The 17,326-nt window shown below is 44.6% G+C and overlaps 2 protein-coding genes across 7 annotated transcripts in view; one reads left to right on the top strand and one right to left on the bottom strand.

The window, feature by feature from the left end:
* Positions 1 to 466: 466 nt before the first annotated feature.
* LOC124134930 (zinc finger HIT domain-containing protein 3-like) lies at positions 467 to 16,939 on the bottom strand. 5 transcript variants are annotated; one of them, XM_048396033.1, is made up of 6 exons: positions 16,834 to 16,939; positions 14,591 to 14,724; positions 13,461 to 13,492; positions 5,486 to 5,566; positions 3,541 to 3,615; positions 467 to 1,975 (listed from the first exon to the last, which is right to left on the bottom strand). In XM_048396033.1, exons 2-6 carry the CDS (start codon positions 14,659 to 14,661, stop codon positions 1,803 to 1,805), a joined length of 432 nt encoding a protein of 143 aa, XP_048251990.1. In that variant the 5' UTR covers positions 14,662 to 14,724; positions 16,834 to 16,939; the 3' UTR covers positions 467 to 1,802. The 5 variants fall into 5 exon arrangements, with proteins under 5 accessions (XP_048251990.1, XP_046355987.2, XP_046355986.2 ...); XM_046500031.2 differs by lacking the exon at positions 16,834 to 16,939 and adding an exon at positions 16,150 to 16,267; XM_046500030.2 differs by lacking the exon at positions 16,834 to 16,939 and adding an exon at positions 16,124 to 16,203.
* LOC124134929 (serine/threonine-protein phosphatase with EF-hands pef-1-like) overlaps positions 16,268 to 17,326 on the top strand; it is a 34,493-nt gene continuing 33,434 nt past the window's right edge. For both annotated transcript variants that reach the window (XM_046500028.2, XM_048396031.1), the window contains exon 1: positions 16,268 to 16,450. In XM_046500028.2, coding sequence (XP_046355984.1) covers positions 16,289 to 16,450 — 162 coding nt within the window. In that variant the 5' untranslated portion in view covers positions 16,268 to 16,288. The remainder of the gene's footprint in view (positions 16,451 to 17,326) is intronic.

Below are 17,326 nucleotides of genomic sequence, written 5' to 3'. Positions count from 1 at the left end.
GTCAGCGAGCCTGACCACCCGATCCGGTTAGTCGCCTTTTACACAAGCATAGTCGCCTTTTACGACAAGCATAGTCGCCTTTTACAGCAAGAATCCAGCTATATGATGGCAGCCTGTTAATAAATGAGCCTTGACCTGATAAACAGTGACTGATGTCATGAGCAACTTCCCATGTCGTCCGGTATAATGAAGGGACGGTCGGGTGGCCTAGTGGTTAAAGTGTTCGCTCATCACACCGAAGACCCGGGTTCGATTCCTGACATGTGTACAATGTGTGAAGCCCATTTCTGGTGTCCCCTGCCGTGATATTGCTGGAATATTGCCAAAAGCGGTGAAAAACAACTCACTCACTGGTATAATGACACGCAATCAACCAAGTTAGGGGTCCTGACTATCAAGTGAGTGTGTGAATGATGTCTACAATAGCAGTCAGCAATATTCCACCTGATATCAGTGTCAAGCAAACAAGGAAACAGGTTTACATGAAAAATTATTTAATGCAGGAATTATGCAATCTGAATTGAAACAACAATCTATCAAACTGTGATAATAACCAATATATAAATACACAAGAAAGCTGGTAAAACTTTCTTTATAAGGTGAAAATGGCTTTCAACAAAACCATGAAACATTATTCAAGCATTATTTTTAATTTCTTCACTTGAAATGGTATAAAATGAAATAAAACAACCTCTTTCTTGCACAATGCATATATTCACAGGCAAAGGAACTGGACTTTTCTCCTCTAAGATGTTGTTTGTTTGTTGTTTATCGCTGCACTCAGCAATATTCCAGCTATATGACGGCAATCTGTAAAAAAATAAAGTCTGGACCAGACAATCCAGTGATTGATATCATGAGCATTGATCCGCTCAAATGAACTTCGATAACATGCATCAACCAAGTCAGCGAGTCTGACCACCTGATCCTGTTAGTCGCCTCTTACGACAAGCATAACGTCCTCTTGAAAGCTCTCAATTCAATCTCATTAAAATCAAATATTGGTGCTCGATACAGCTACACAAAATGATTATAGTGAGATTGTTCTCAACCATGCTTGATTTATGAATAAAAAAAGAGAGAGTGAGTGAGTTTATTGCTACCCGACCACCCTCCCCACTCTAATAAGGTTGTGAAACCTGTGTATCGTGTGTCTGTGTCTGTGTCTCGGTGCAGGTAGAGGATGCAATTGTCCTCGTGCCCCACCACCTCTTCACAGTCTTGTTCATCTTGGTAATCCAGGTTTGCTATGTAGTACTATCAATGTCCACAAATGCCTTGTCAGTGATTCAGTGGCATGATGTACTGGTCCTGCTCGACTCCACTGGAAGCCTTACAGTGTCACTTGTGTGTCGACTTCATCAGCCCACAGACCATCAACATCATCATCAAAAGCCATCAGTAGATCATCAACAGACCAACAGATCATCTACAGATCATCAACAGACCAACAGATCATCAACAGCCATCAGCAGATCATTAACACTAACAGCCATTAGTAGATCATCAACAGACCAACAGATCATCAACAGCCATCAACAGATCATTAACACTAACAGCTATTAGTAGATCATCAACAGACCAACAGATCATCAACAGACCAACAGATCATCTACAGATCATTGACAGCCATCCCATCAACAGATGATGACAACATCTCACATATACATCCTAGACTGCAATTGTCACTGTAGATGTCACCATTGCATTCTACAGATTGTAGAAATGGTTTATACGTCTTTTACATTTCTCAACATCTGTTTGGTTGTCATAACATATCCAGTCAGTTTCCATAGCAACTATCATGTCTGCTCTGGCTCCACAACCTTCAGACACTCGTCAGCGAATTCGGTGAAAATCGGTTCCTTCATGGCGTCCTCCATGAGTTTGCCAGGATTGTCAGCGCCCACCAGTGCCGACATCATCACACGTAAATGGGGGTTCTGTAGGAGCGTCTTCAGTTCCCCAGACTCTTCTGCACAGAAGATAAAAAACACCATGGTAATTCCAAAACCACTTTCACAAAAAAGCTATAATTCTTAACAGTCAGTTTGGGGGCAAAAATGATAACCCTTACATACTTTCCAAATAAAATACAAAATTCATTGAAAAAAAGGTCGCAGAGAGTTATCTACACCTTTTCAGAGGCTGACATTCGGCCCCAAATCTGCAGCAAATGTCATTAGGAATTCCTAAATATGACAAGTACATCTCCCAATTCATGCAGTAACTGGTTGAATAGTTTTGTAGAGGTAACCTGGAATTCACTGATAACAGGAAGGGGAAGACGGTTTAATGCGAGTCTTATATTATTTCAGTGAGTGAGTGAGTGAGTGAGTGAGTGAGTGAGTGAGTGAGTGAGTGAGTGACTCTATACATTGCTTCAATATGAGGAGATTTTACGTTCACAGCTGTATGTATTCACTAGGTAGACACAATTTTATGGATAACAACTTCTTTAATACTGTGAACACGGTGAAAAGCGACGTTTCGGTATAGCAAATACTGTACCAGCAAATAGGTTGGATCGGTGATGTTGTGCATGTTGTGAGGGCTTGCTGTTTGAAGTAGGTCATGTAGATTTCAGTAAGGATAGGAGAGAGTGGGTATCCCATGGGTAGGCCGTGTATCTGTTGATAGTACTCGTCGCCCCAGGTGAAGTAGGTAGAGGAGATACAGGCGGTGGTGAGGGCGATGATAGATTAAGCAATAATCACTTATCCTGTTTATTGGCATCATGTCCATGTTGGTTTCCACCTCTGTCCATTGTGTTGTGACAGCATTATCCCTTTGTTGTCAACACCTACCAATGTTATCCCACTCATGTATGCAATCCTCCATCTACTCTTTATATTCTGTACAATGTCCCACATTCAGTCTTGCTTGACAACGGTATAAGGATCTATACCGAAACGTGGCTTTTCACAGAATTAAAGAAGTTGTTATCGATAAAATTGTGCCTACCTAGTGAATATATACAGCTGTGAACGTAAAATCGCCTCATATTGAAGCAATATATAAAGTACATGGCCTCAGGGCTGCAGGAGCAATATTGCAGTTTGTGCCATGTAATCTGAGCACTGGTAGCCCTCTTGAGACCACGTCTTGAGTCTGATTAGACATAGCTACTACTTTGCAAATCATTGGTATGTCTTCACGGGAGATGGAGGAACGTAGTGTATACACCAGGTTGGTTTCTTGTTTAATGCCGCACCCAGCACTATTCCAGCTATATGATGGCAGTCTGTAAATAATCGAGTCTGGACCAGACAATCCAGTGATTGATATCATGAGCATCGGTCCACGCAACGATGGCATGCATCAACCAAGTCAGCGAGCCTGACCGCCCGATCCTGTTAGTCGCTGCTTACGACAAGCATAGTCGCCTTTTACGGCAAGTATGGGTTGCTGAAGACCTATTCTACCCTGGATCTTCACGGGCCGTATACACCAGGTACAAGTATGAACTTCAATCATCAGAACAAGAAGAATCAACAACGAACTTGATATATTGTATTGGACACACGATAGTGACGATACCTAGTTTCTCCAGCAGGTGTCGCTCCACTTTGTCTTCCGTTGTCTCAAGCTCCACGTCTGACAGCTCACCCTCCTCTGTAACCATGGTAACAAACATTTATAGTTGATGTTTCACGGTTTAAGGCGTTCTTATAAAGGTGAAGTAAGGTGAAATTGGGTTTAACATCACGTTCAAGATAATTGCACTTATTCAGCAATGTGCATTCACATGTGTGAGTATGTGTGACTGCTTGTACTAGTCCGGACGGATGCCGATCTGATATTGCTAGCGTACTGAGATACCATGCCACAGTTCAACATGAATACCCCTCTCAGACACTGTATACTGACAATGAGCCGACCAATCCTCGTTTTAGCCCCTTAAAGCTGAATGCCAGACAGGGTAACAACAAGTACCATCTTTTAATGCCTTTCAGTGTGAGTGAGAGAGTTTGATTTTATGCCACTTTTAGCAATATCACGGCGGCTGACACCAGAAATGGTACCCATGTCGGGAATCGAAGCCGGGTTTTCAGCGTGACGAGTGAACGCTTTAACCACTAGGCTACCCGACTGCCCCCTTTTGGTATGACACAGCCGGGGATTGAACCCCGGACCCTGAACTCTCCGGTAGAAGCTCTACCATCAGACCACACAGGCAGTCCTCTAATATGGCGATAGTGTAACGACGTGACAATACAATATACAAGGGCCACAATACAATACATCGATTAATAAACCCCTGTTTCATGATACATTACATTACAAGTTATATTGATGTAAAAACTTGTGAATATTAACAGGTTTGATAAGGCAAAACGAATCTGTTCAACAACCAGCTGACGCTGATTCTCTAGTATTTCCCTGTTTGCTATAAATAGCATAACAGTCACAGTTCCCCCCAGCTTATATATTGCTGCCCTACAATATCCCATCTTCGTTGTCTGAAATTCAAAGTAGTATGATAACGATTCACGGTTGTGATTCAACTGCTGGGAGAAAAATATCAACTTATGAAATAATAGTTGTTGTTGTTTGTTGTTTAACGCCGTACTCGGCAATATTCCAGCTATATGATGTTGGTCTGTAAATAATCGAGTCTGGACCAGACAATCAAGTGATTGACATCATGAGCATCGATCCACGCAATGGGGATCAATGACATGCTTCAACCAAGTCAGCGAGCCTGACCACCGGATCCCGTTAGTTGCCTCTTACGACAAGCATAGTCGCCTTTTACGGCAAGCATGGGTTGCTGAAGACCTATTCTACCCTGGATCTTCACGGGTACTGTATTGGGATACAAATCATATCGCAACATATGTATCGCGAAACAGGGGTTGTAAATCTATATATTGTATTGTGGACCTTGTATAGACTACGATACAATACTGCATTGTCACACTACTGCCATCATGAACCATGCTGAGTGAAATCTGCAAGAAGGGAATGAGAACTACAACAGGCAGAAAGCATAAAACAGGAAGTGTGAACCTTCCTGCTCGGGGAATTGTCATCATGACGTGTACTGGGATATCGAGAATCTCACCTGAGTGTCTTTTGATATCAAATATATCAACACAAGTTGATAAAAGTGGGAAAACTCCGAGGCTTGCCGAGGATTTTTGTCACTTTTATCAACAAGTGTTGATATATTTGATATCAAAAGACAAGAGGGTGAGATTTTATTTATCATCCAACATCATTCTACCAACTTTTTCAATTTGTAGACAATAATTAGCAGTGTCTTCAGTGTAAAAAAGAACTGCTAACAGCTTCATTAGCAGAGCCATTAGTGATGTCATTTGATTGTGATGTCATGGTAACCAGTGAAGTCACAATGGTCTGCAAAGCATTGTGATGTAATTTCATTGCAGCGATATCTACATTGTAGATATTGCTTTATCTCATCCAAGCAAAATCTCCTGTGGGAGCCAGTTTTAGATGATAAATATCCTCTATATACCTTTCTGTTCTTGAATTCTTTCTTTCTCTAATGTCTCAGATCCCGAATCCTTTCTGCTTGCATCCTTTGTCACACAGGTTTCTGAAATGTAGAAATTGGGCTACAACAATATAGGGAAAGGGATAGTTGGAGTAACTGAAACAAGGAGTGATGATGTGGATGAGGTTTGTTGCCTCAATTAACAGTATTTCAGCAATTTCAGTAAGAGTGAGTGAGTTGGGTTTAACCCAGCTTTGAACAGTATGGGTTTTTCAGATTAAAAACGATGTTTTATTGGTCTGTTTTCAGTCGTACAAATGGGTATCTCTCATACCCTCACGTCTAGTCGCACGTTTAAGAGGAAGCCAGAAGCTGGAATGTAAACATTAAACTTGTTTCCGTCCGGTTGCGCACGCACCTCCCTATGACATGTCACAAATCTCAAAGAAAAAGCCATCAAGCAGGACTGGACTGGATTACTTCCCTGTGGGGATGGCTGGGTGGGAACGTACGACTGAAAACAGACCAATAAAACATCGTTTTTAATCTGAAAAACCCATGTTTTAGTCTGTTTTCAGTCGTACAAATGGGTAGAATTCGACGGAACACTGGAAGGAGGGTCGGGAAAGTAATCAGGCAGTGACCACTTTCACGTCGAATGTACCAAGTTCCTCACCCCTGTAGTGACAATAGAACATTCGACCAGATGCACGGACGAGACAAGTTGTTTATCACGAACGCACAGCATGGTTAATGCTCTTCGACACACAACTAATTATCGATGCGACAGGCCAACTGCACGCGTCAGTTGAACTGCGATCGAAGTGTGGTCGACGAATAGTTTAGTTACAGAGCAACTCGCAGTATACAAGGTAACTAAAACAGCATGTTTAATGCTCTTCGACTCACAACTAATTATCGAAGCGACAGGACAACTGCACACATCAGTTGAATTGCGATCGGAATGTGGTCGGTGTATAATTTAGTTACAGAACTCGCTGTAGACAAGGTAACTAAAATAGCATGGGTAATGCTCTTCGACACACAACTAATTATCGATGTGACAGTACAACTGCACACGTCAGTTGAACCCGGATCGAAGTGAGGTCGGCGCATAATTTAGTTACAGAGCAACTCGCAGTATACAAAGTAACTAAAAAATACGAGCAGTACTATAATGTATGGGAAGACGATGCATACACCGAATAACCATAATAAAAAGCAGAAGTACTGCACGCAACAAAAAACCATAAGAATGCGTACATTCACCAACAGCTTTTGTTGTAACCTGTAGTATGTCACGAAGTGTCGAGCAAAAACTCCAAAATGAATAAAACACAAATTCACTGTCTTTTCTGAGAGATCTGTTGTGCCACCACGAGTGGACCAAACTGTTTGAGTCCTTCAACATCTTCTGTGGAGATATCTCTAAGATAATGCGAAGCAAACACTGAAGTAGATCTCCAAAGCAGCCCTCCATAATAGCTTGTAGCGAACAATTACTGTGGAGTGCTTATGTTGAAGCGAAGGCTCGAACTTCGTGCGGATGAGAGGAGGTGGGAGGTGCGAGTCCTTGCGCCTCGTAAGCTCTGAGCATTTCCGCTCTCAACCAAAATGAGAGAGTATTACGTGTAATCTCTTTCTTTGCATTGGTTGAGAGCGGTATGAACAGCCGTCGAAAATGTTGTCGTCGCTGTTCAGAACGCTGCAGGTAAATACGAAGCGCACGAACTGGGCACAAGGTGAGATCAGCGTGATCATGAGGGCCCATAATGGCAGACAAGGAAGGAATGTTGAACATTCTCGGATCTTGGCCAGGAAGTTGATTTTTCGCTAAAAAATCCCATCTGAGACCAAGATGGACGTTGCCATGGTTACGCTGATCGAACGTAATCCGACCGACGCCAATGGCATGTATTTCCGTAATTCTCGCAGCCGTAGCCAGCGAGAGAAGGAAAACCGTTTTCTGAGACAATAAGTCGAACGCGACCTGATCGAGAGGCTCGTAAGCCTGACTAGACAGGTTGCGCAGAACGACATCAAGGTCCCAGGCCGGCGGTCGGAATTTACGTGACTGATCTTCAACCATGAAGGCACGTAGAATCTTCTGCAACTCCGGTACGTTAGTGAGCTTGTCGCCCGTAGGAGACGGCACTACTGAAGCCAAAGCTGCCAGATATGTCGAGATCGTCGACCCTTTCAGACGCCGAGATGACCGGAGAGAGACTAGGAACTCCGCCACCTGTAGCCATGAAGCCATGAGACCTGGCAAAAATGGAGAAAGTGGTCCACTTGTCATCTTACAGCTTACGAGTCGTGCCGACGAGACAAGCGCTGCCGCTTTAGCCGAATAGCCTTCCTTCATTAACGAGGTCTTAAGCAAACCCAGGCGCGAAGCTGGAAGTTCTTTATCCCCGGATGCAAGTCGTCGGTGTGAGGATGAAGAAGGAGGTCGTCTCGATCTGGCAACGGGAACGGTGGTTGATCGATGATTTGAAGAAGTGCCGGGAACCATGTTCTGGCCGGCCAATAAGGCGCGACCAAAAGCAGACGTAGGTTGGCCGTTTGACGAACTTTCACCAGTTGCGATGGTAACAGCACCGTTGGTGGAAACGCGTAAGCGTCTAGACCCCCCCCACGATATCGCTAGAGCGTCGTGGTCCCATGCCCATGGGTCTGGAACCGGCGACACGAATCGAGGGAGGCGGTTGTTGTACGGGGCAACCAGAGTCGATCTGTCAGCAGATGAAAGACTGTCGGATGGATCATCCACTCCGTGGGAGACGGCCTCGATGGTCTCGACAGGGCGTCGGCAATCACATTCTTGGCCCCCGGGATGTGACGGGCGCGTACGCCCATGTCCAAGTCGTCGACAAGGGCGAAGAACCTGAATGTCCGGTCCAGAAGGGCCGCCGACTGAGTTGTTCCCTGTTTGTTGACGCAGTGGACGACTGTGGAGTTGTCCGACTGTATCATCAGCCGTTTCCGACGGATTCGAAGTTTCCAAAACTCGACTGCCCGAATCACTGCTTCCATCTCGAGGCAGTTGATGTGGAGGACCTTTTCTACTGGCGACCACAGCCCGGCCGCTTGGTCGTCCCCGAAGTGCGCTCCCCAGCCTTCCAATGACGCGTCTACGAATAGGTGTAGTATGAACGGAGGCTCGCTCATAAAGACGCCTTCGCAAACGTTCGACGGCTGAAGCCACCACTCCAGATGACAACGTAGCTGCGCCTGAAGTGGAACCAGGAGATTGGGAAACTCCAGGTGGGGGTACAGCAATCTCTGCAGCGGACGAAGTTGAAGACGACCTCGTCAAGTCAAGTCTTGGGCTGATGTCAACAGACCGAGGACTTCCTGCCACGTGTGCACCGACGCCGAGGCATGTAGAAGTCTCGGAACGCTGCTGACAATCTTGTCCCAACGGTCTTGAGGTACCTGGACCAGATTGACTCCCGTCTGGAAGCGTATCCTAATGTACTGTAGAACCCGAGTTGGTACCAAGTCCGACTTTTGAAAGTTGACGATCCACCCGAGGTACCGTAGTAGAAGGGCTTCTGTAAACTGGTGAGCTTGGAGCCCGTCGTCTAGGTAGAAGGCGACCCTGATCGCCTGCTGATGGAGCCATTCTACGACCGTCTTCATGATCCGTGTGAAAAAGCACGGGGCCGTAGAAATTCCAATCGGGAGGGCCGCCCACTGGTAAGGAATACCTTGGTATTCGAATCGGAGGTACTTCTGGAACTCGGAAGCTATTGGTACATGTAGATACGCGTCCTGAAGGTCTAACGAGACGAGGAAGTCGTTCGGTAATATCATCCGACGCAGAGAGCTGAGGGATATCAAGGTGAATGTGTTGGGTGGTTGGAGGTATGTTGCGTTGAACTTTTTGAGATTGAAAATAAGCCGCATCTTTGTGGAGTTTTTCTTGGGTACTAGAAAGATGGGCGAGTAGTACCTCGGCGATGGTGCCGATGTCCCCAGGCGAAGTACGGCTGCCTTTTCCACCAACAAATCGATGGCCGCCGTCAGCCGATCCGTTGGTGGAATGTGGAATGTCGGGGATGACGTCAGTGGTGGCGTCGATCTCAGGCGTGGGGCGTAGCCTGTTGTCAAAATGTTCTGAACGTAAGGGTCGTTGAGGAAAACCCACTTGTGGGCATAGTGACGAAGTCGGCCCCCTACCGGTAGCTCGTCTAAAGGTAGTGTCACCGGGGGAGACTCCAACCACGGCGACGGCGGGGGAAGGGACCTCACTTCCTCCCCCGCTGGCACTGTCCCCCTCTGGGAAACTTGGAAAGGAGACCTGGCGACCTTTCCTGTCGGAATCTCTCTTGCGGGACGGCTGTCGAGGGACGGAAGGCCCGTTGCACATTCTCGTTTCGGTAACGTCGTCATGGGGCGTTCGAAACCGGTGGCCGTCTGGACAGGTTGTGTGAAGCCGAAATGATGATGTCACGCTCGGCTTCCCTGGAGTACTTGTCCAGAACGTCGTTGGTACGACCGTCGAACAACTGTTGCGATGTCCACGGGGCCCGTAAGAGTGACCTGCCATGACGATCAGGTAGGTCAGTGCAGTCGATGTAACCATGGCGACGCGCCGTAGTAATCTGGCCCGATACATATCGGGACTGGGCGAGGACGTCCGAGATCCACCGTTGCATACAGGTGAGGACCGATGGCACCGTCCTGTCGTCCTCGTCCTGGGGTTCTTTCTCCTCAAAGTACACTGAGAGGGCCTTGATCGCTGTCGACAGCATAGCAAGCGTTTGCAGCTGGTGACAAACAGCAGTGTCCAAGGATTCCAAATGTGGAGGGCGCTGGTCTCTTGAAGAGTAGCCCCCAGTCCAAATCCGTAGTCATGGGTGACGAAAACGGCATGCCATAGATCGGGTAACGAGATCGACCAGGCGGCTTGCAGAAGCTCTGCCCAGGCAGAGCAGAGCCAAAGTTCTGGTCCATGTCGTGAGCCATGGCTCTGAAGACATCGGGAGGAGAAAACTGAAGAGACTGCGGTGTATCTCCCACCTTAAAGCCCGCACGCGTCGGGTTGTCATCGTTCTATGGGAGGCCTAGGAGGGCTGTCGTCACAATCCATTGTACACGTCGAGTGTGGAGGCGTAGATGAAGGAGCTGCTGTACTAGTTGACGGGCCATGGACCCCCGACGTAGTCGTATCCTTCTTGGTCGACGCCGTCGAGGCGAGGACCGCCGCCGTGATCTGGGCTATCAAAGCCGGGTCGATATGTAAGTGAGACGAGGTCGTCGTTCTGTCACTATCTTCACTACGACGCTGAACTCCCCGAAACTCCCTTCGAGAACATCGCACGTCCCCGTGGGGACTAGGGCTACGATCTCTAACTGTAGAAGTACTACGATCCCCATCGTAGTTATCGTCCGAATCGTACATTCGACGACCACGATGACGATGAACGCCCTCGTGTCGTGTACTGTCTCTCGACGAGGCACTCGTCCTGTCGTCCCGACTTGAACGGGAACGACTTCTGTGTCCACTGTCGTCCCGCACGACGTCCCTACGATGTCGTTGGTAGAACGAGATACGGACCGACTGGGGACCGTAGTCCCCTCATGGTCCTCGTCACCACCCGGTCCCGTCGTAACGGGGGAGGCTGAGTGACGCTCTCGATCAACCGAATGACGAAGACCAGTCGTGCGGGTAGTATCATCAGCAGGCGAACGGTCACGTGTCTTGTCGAAAACTGAAGTTGACTGAGGCGGGTCTTTATCAACTGATTTCTGAGGTGTGGTCGACTCGCCACCCCCAGGGCCTGATGCGGAGGGTGCAGAGTCCAAGGATCCAACCGATGACCTTCTCTGCTTGTAGCGCTGGTCAGCGGCCCGCTTCGCCAACGCACGAAGATACAAGTTAAAGTTTATTGAAGACAAGTTTTCACATTCTTTACAACGTTTATTCCACGAACACGTTGAAAACCCGTCCTTAATGATGCAGGAAGGACAATACTTGTGAGGGTCTACTTTAGACAGTTTTCGTTGACACGAGGCACAAATGCCCGACATATTGCCACGTGTAGAATCACTGTCAAACAGCGAAACACGCGTTGAACACAAACAATGGATTACCAAGGATTACATTCCAGGAGTCTACAGGTAAGACATATTATTACTTTATTAGAACAACTGTAGATAAGCGATAAGTACTAGTAGAATACAAACTAGCAGTCTACCGCGAAAGACTTTCTCGAGCGACCAGCGCAGAGGCGCGCTGAGAGATTTGTGACATGTCATAGGGAGGTGCGTGCGCAACCGGACGGAAACAAGTTTAATGTTTACATTCCAGCTTCTGGCTTCCTCTTAAACGTGCGACTAGACGTGAGGGTATGAGAGATACCCATTTGTACGACTGAAAGCAGACTAAAACATTCCACTTATACACAGTCATGTCAGCTTAAAGTGGGAGGAAACCTGAGGTGATGCAGGTCTTAGACCTTCACCACTTTGGTAAAACCCATGAGGAAGGGCATGTTCTGACAAACCGAGAAACATATTCGGGGAAACGAGGATAAGAAGCCACACACTTAGAATTATGGTGTGCCCAATGGGCGTAACTCTGCACAGCAAATTGTGATGCCTTAGACAACTGGGGCACCTAGTCCTGCACCATGACTGTGGAATATATTTATAAAACTATCTAGAAATGTATACAAAAGCAAGCCTGCCAGCTCTACTCCACAATTTGCATAGGGAAAATTTTTATTTTTTATTTTTAGAGTCAAGAAGGGTATTATATATCATGAGATTTCATAGACTAAATGTTAGTCTAGGGGCACCCGTACCCATACTATAGAATTTGTTTGGCTTCCATCCATTATCATTGGTTTCGCGAATGCCCAAGGTAATGAGGTAAAATGGGGTTTAACGTCGCGTCCAAGATTATTGCACTTATATAGCGACGTGCAAGCACGTGTGTGTGTGTGTGTGTGTGTGTGTGTGTGTGTTTGTGTGTGTGTGGCTGCTTGAACTAGTCTAGACTGATGCCGATTTATAGTGCTAGCACACTGAGATACCATGCCGCACTTTAACATGAATACCCCACTCAGACACAGTATACAGACTCCGAGCCGACCAGACGTGGCTGGGGATCGAACCCCGGACATTCCGCTCTCCGGGCGGACGCTCTACCATTAGACCACGGAGGCGGTCCCCAAGGTAATGAACGTCACAAACACATACAGACCAACCATAACATTTGGAATGAAATCGGGATCTGAACACTGAACAGCGGACTGTGATTTTAGAGACAGACAAGTTAACAGATACAACAGATGAGGGCCATATCCCATCACAAGCTCTCAAGAAACTGGATTCGGGATAATATAACAGTAGTGGTGACGAGAAAGGTGTTTGCATTACACACAAAACCAGAAGCAGTCTCATTGCAACCAAATCACAAACAAGTAGCATAAACCATTTTGACTTCACCACATAAGACCCGTGAAGATCTGGGTTGGAATAGGTCTTCAATAACCCATGCTTGCCGTAAAAGGCCAACATGCTTGTCATAAGATGGGACTAACGGGATCGGGTGGTTAGGTTCGCTGACTTGGTTGATACATATCATCGTATCCCAATTGCATGGATCGATGCTCATGACGTCAATCATTGGATTGTCTGGTCCAGACTCGATTATTTACAGACTGCTGTCATATTACTGAGTGTGGCGTAAGACAACAAATAAACAAACAAAAATAAAAACTTCACCACATACAGTGACAGTTGATCTCATGTCCAATGCAGTACACTTTGAGTCCCATGCCTCTGGCTACCCTAATACATGTTACAACATTCATCTTAACATATTACAAAGACCTTGATTATCCATTAATTAATCTGATTGGAAAATGCTCAGATTTCTCAGGAATTATGGTAATCCAATATTTTGTAATATTTGAACCATGTTTCATAATTTGACCTTAAGTGACCTTGACCCCTTACCAGTTGCTGCTGAATTACATACCTTTGTGCTGCTTGTAACACTGGACTGAGCAGCTGCAGAGACAGAAAAAGAAACATAATAATACCATGAGACACATTGCAACTTAAGGCGGTAGAAAATTACATAGGTCATAAACGCTTTCCTGTTTGAATCTAAGGTATGGTGCTGGCAACCAAGAATCAGTGTATCCTGGTGCAGATAAGGGATGTAACTTTGAAATCATACATCTGGCCAACAAAAGGTTTTGAGTAGCTTAACCTTGAAAGTCAACAACTCATATATGACAATTATTTTCTTTCTCACTATCCAATTTCAACGAGCCCGATAAGTCATGTTACTGTATTTCCTCTATTAAACACTGGGCCTCAAATATTTGCCGCCCTCGAACAGATGCCAGTGTCTCGAATAAATGCCTGGCCTTGATTAATTGCCTGCAAGTGTTTATACACAGAATTCTTCATCTTCCTGAGGCAAGGGAGTTAACTGACTATAGAAGTCCAGTTTCCAGCCTTGCCGAACTAGGCTGGATTTATGGAGTTCTATTTTGGCTGGACTAATGAGTCTATGCAAAGACAAATGAAAATCGCGAAATGAAATCGACATCCGGTTCATAAAATGCTGTTCAGATTTCAATTTAGTGTCAACAATAGTTTCCAAAGCTTTTCATGTTTTTAATCAAGGTGCTGTCCTGATTTGATGCACTTAAGTAAGACCTGTTTTATTACAAAATGGATCTTGATTATTGATCAGATCGTCTTCACTAGGCGATGCCATTTTATTTGAAACATTGCAAGTGATATGAGAGGTGGAATCTGATTGGTCAATCGGAGGAACATAGAAGGGACATAACTTGTAAAAGCCACTGGTGGCGCTACATTCGAGCCTAGAAATTCCAGCCTAGCTTGGCAACGGTGGAAACTGGACTTTTACAGTCAGTTAACTCTCTTGCCTCGGATATGGGAATTCTCCCGATTTCTATCTTTGCGATTAGGCCTCGGGGGTAAAGAGTGTCTCAAAGAAATATACGCCAGGGCATTTAATCAAGGAAATACAGTAATTGTCAATTATGTTGTGCTTAAATGCTTTCTTTAAATAAATCGATATGAAAGAAGAATGGAAATTTCTGTTTGTCATTGCATATAATAACTTACTATTTGAGGACACACTGAGGACACTTGTACTTGGCTGCCCCTTCAGTACAAACTTCACACTGTGCCTGCATGTTGTGGGAGGCTGTCTGGAGCTGTGTGTATCACCTGGAGATGAATTATCCAGTACCCCTTATCTGAAATGAACCATAGAGATGACAAAGAGAGATAGAAATGAACCTTGAAGGTGTACTATATCTTATAGCCTCTATGATGGTAACATATACCACAGCAGAAGACTGACGTTCTACTTGCACTCGGCAGAACTGGTCTTCAGTAACCAATGCTTGTCATAAAAGGGGAGTATGCTTGTCGTAAGAGGTGACTAATGGGATCGGGTGGTCAGGCTCGCTGACTTGGTTTATGCATGTCATCATATCCAATTGTGTGGAACAATGCTCATGATGTCAATCACTGGATTGTCTGGTCCAGACTCGGTTATTAACAGACCGACGTCATATAGCTGGAATACTGCTGTGTGCGACGCTAAACAACAAACAAATCAATATAACATCTGCAGTCACTCTCCATAAAACCAAAAAGAATGTGACTGATAATCTCTCAATATAACACATCGTATCCAATTTTGATACAACATGTCAATATAACCTGTCCCCTTTCTATGCAATATATGTCCAGTATGATATGATGAGTGAGTGATGGAGTTACAATTGATCAGTATTCCAGTTATATCAGGGCGTGTCAGCTTAATGTGGGTGGAAAGGCTGAAGTGATGCAGGACTCAGAGGTTTACCAATGTGGTGAAACGGGTATGGTGCAGAGTCTGCTGACAAAACCATGAAACATAATCAGACGAACTGAGATTCGAACGCATGATTATAGGTTTCTGATGCGTCCAGGGGATCCAACAAAGCGAATCGTGGAACCTTACACAACTTGGTCACCTGTGTTCCCAATTTTGACATAACAAATATTAAAATGTGTTATTGTTCACTTTTGAAACAAGAAACATTTATGTGTTCAGTACTCTCTCGAGAAACATGTCTCCAGACCATTTGATTGGACAAATAACAGGTCCAGTCCTCTATCAATATAACATGTCCTGTCTAATTTTGAAATAACAATTTCATATCAATATGACAAGTTTCCTATCGAGATCTAGCCTATGTAAACAGCTGAAAACATGTACAATCCAATCTTAATTTCGAGATTTAACAAGTATGTAGCCTACATGTCCAGTCCTCACTACATATAACACGTCCGTCATAACTTCTCAGTAGGCGTACGATATATGTTTTTGGTCATATTTGATGACCACCTTTCACATTCCCTATTCGTAAACATATATTTATCATCGTCTTATAAAAACTTACTCCGTGTTCTATCAACACGTGCGCTTGTTTAGAGCATGCGCGATGTTCTACTGATTTAAAAGTTGCGTGCGAGTATTCATTGTGAAAATCAAGAATAATGTTTATCCATTGTGGCTATGAACAATTACTACATTGTGTCATGACCTATTCTGTAAAATTATTAATTTTTGTTCAACAAGAAATCATTTAATGACATGCTTACTTCGTTATAATTTGACTAGGACATACCGGAAATGGGCACGCTACCACTTGCAAGCTCCCAACACCGCCTTTGCAACGCAACGAAAAGGAATTTAGGATATTTCGACACTGTGTTGATTTACAAGATTTATTGTTTACCTCCCAAAACTAGGAATGTAGTCTAAAAATGTCACGTAAAAGCACAGAATTTGTCAGTGTACTTATTTCCGATTCGAATCACGGAAAGATTTTGTTAGTGAACAATGAAGACAAGGGTTTGTGGCTGCCAACAACTGAGAGGCACAAAAAGGAAACTCTGAAATCCGTTGCTCTGCACTTGGCTGAAGAGGTACGCTTTCATGACTCACAACAAAAGATCGTCTGCATGAAATGCACACGCTATACTGACGCTTACATGTTACACTGAAAAAAAGATTAATTTTACTTGTCCATTACTGGTATTTGTTTATATTGAAATGTATTTCTTAGGTTTATCACAAAACATCAAAGAAACAATTTCAAGGAAGTAAACCGATTCAGTGTCATCTTCAAAACTTGAATCATGACTTCATTTTAAGGAATGTTTCTTGGAAACTTTGTGTAAAAAAGGTGTCTGCAGTTTATTTTCCTGTAGATCTGTTATTTACAATGTTTTCATATTCTTAATGCGTCAGGACGTTGACCGTTCAGAAGCATTGTTTATAAACAGTAGCCAATAACCCTCAAGCTTACTTGGCTCTTTTCGCTTTATTCTGTTTCTGCTATTTCGAGAGATGAGTGAATCAAAACTCAAATTCTGCTTCATACCAGTAGGTAATGACTTCAGCAATACAATTCAGCCACATTCTAAAGAAAACAAATCCTCGATAAAAGGCGTGACCTCCATTACCTCGTCTGTGAACTTCCACTGCACTCGAATGACGTCACCTATTGTCAAACCCCTGAATGGTTCCGTACTTTAGCGGGGTTTCCATGAATGAACAGACATGTTTTTGCACACATTTCTTAACATAATTCTTGCAGGTCGGCATTAAAACTCAAACAGTAGTTGAAAGTTTGAAACCTATTCACAAAATATGAATGTTTGTCAAATTATAGTGTTCACACTATTTTACTCTTCCGCCTCCGTGGTCTAATGGTAAGCCTCACAAACACACACACGTACATGCACGTCACTATATAAGTGCAATAATCTTGGACGCGACGTTAAACCCCATTTCACCTC

This window comes from Haliotis rufescens, unplaced genomic scaffold (assembly GCF_023055435.1).
Source record: "Haliotis rufescens isolate VD_foot unplaced genomic scaffold, xgHalRufe1.0.p SCAF_15, whole genome shotgun sequence".
Taxonomy (NCBI): domain Eukaryota; kingdom Metazoa; phylum Mollusca; class Gastropoda; order Lepetellida; family Haliotidae; genus Haliotis; species Haliotis rufescens.
This window is presented reverse-complemented; position numbering and strand designations above follow the sequence as displayed.

Coding starts and splice junctions, on each gene's coding strand:
- LOC124134930 (XM_048396033.1), bottom strand. CDS start 14,661: ATGCAGGCACAGTGTGAAGTTTGTACTGAAGGGGCAGCCAAGTACAAG. Junction 3,616..5,485: donor AAGAATTCAAGAACAGAAAG/GTATATAGAGGA, acceptor CCATGGTTACAG/AGGAGGGTGAGCTGTCAGAC. Junction 1,976..3,540: donor ACACCTGCTGGAGAAACTAG/GTATCGTCACTA, acceptor TCTTCTGTGCAG/AAGAGTCTGGGGAACTGAAG.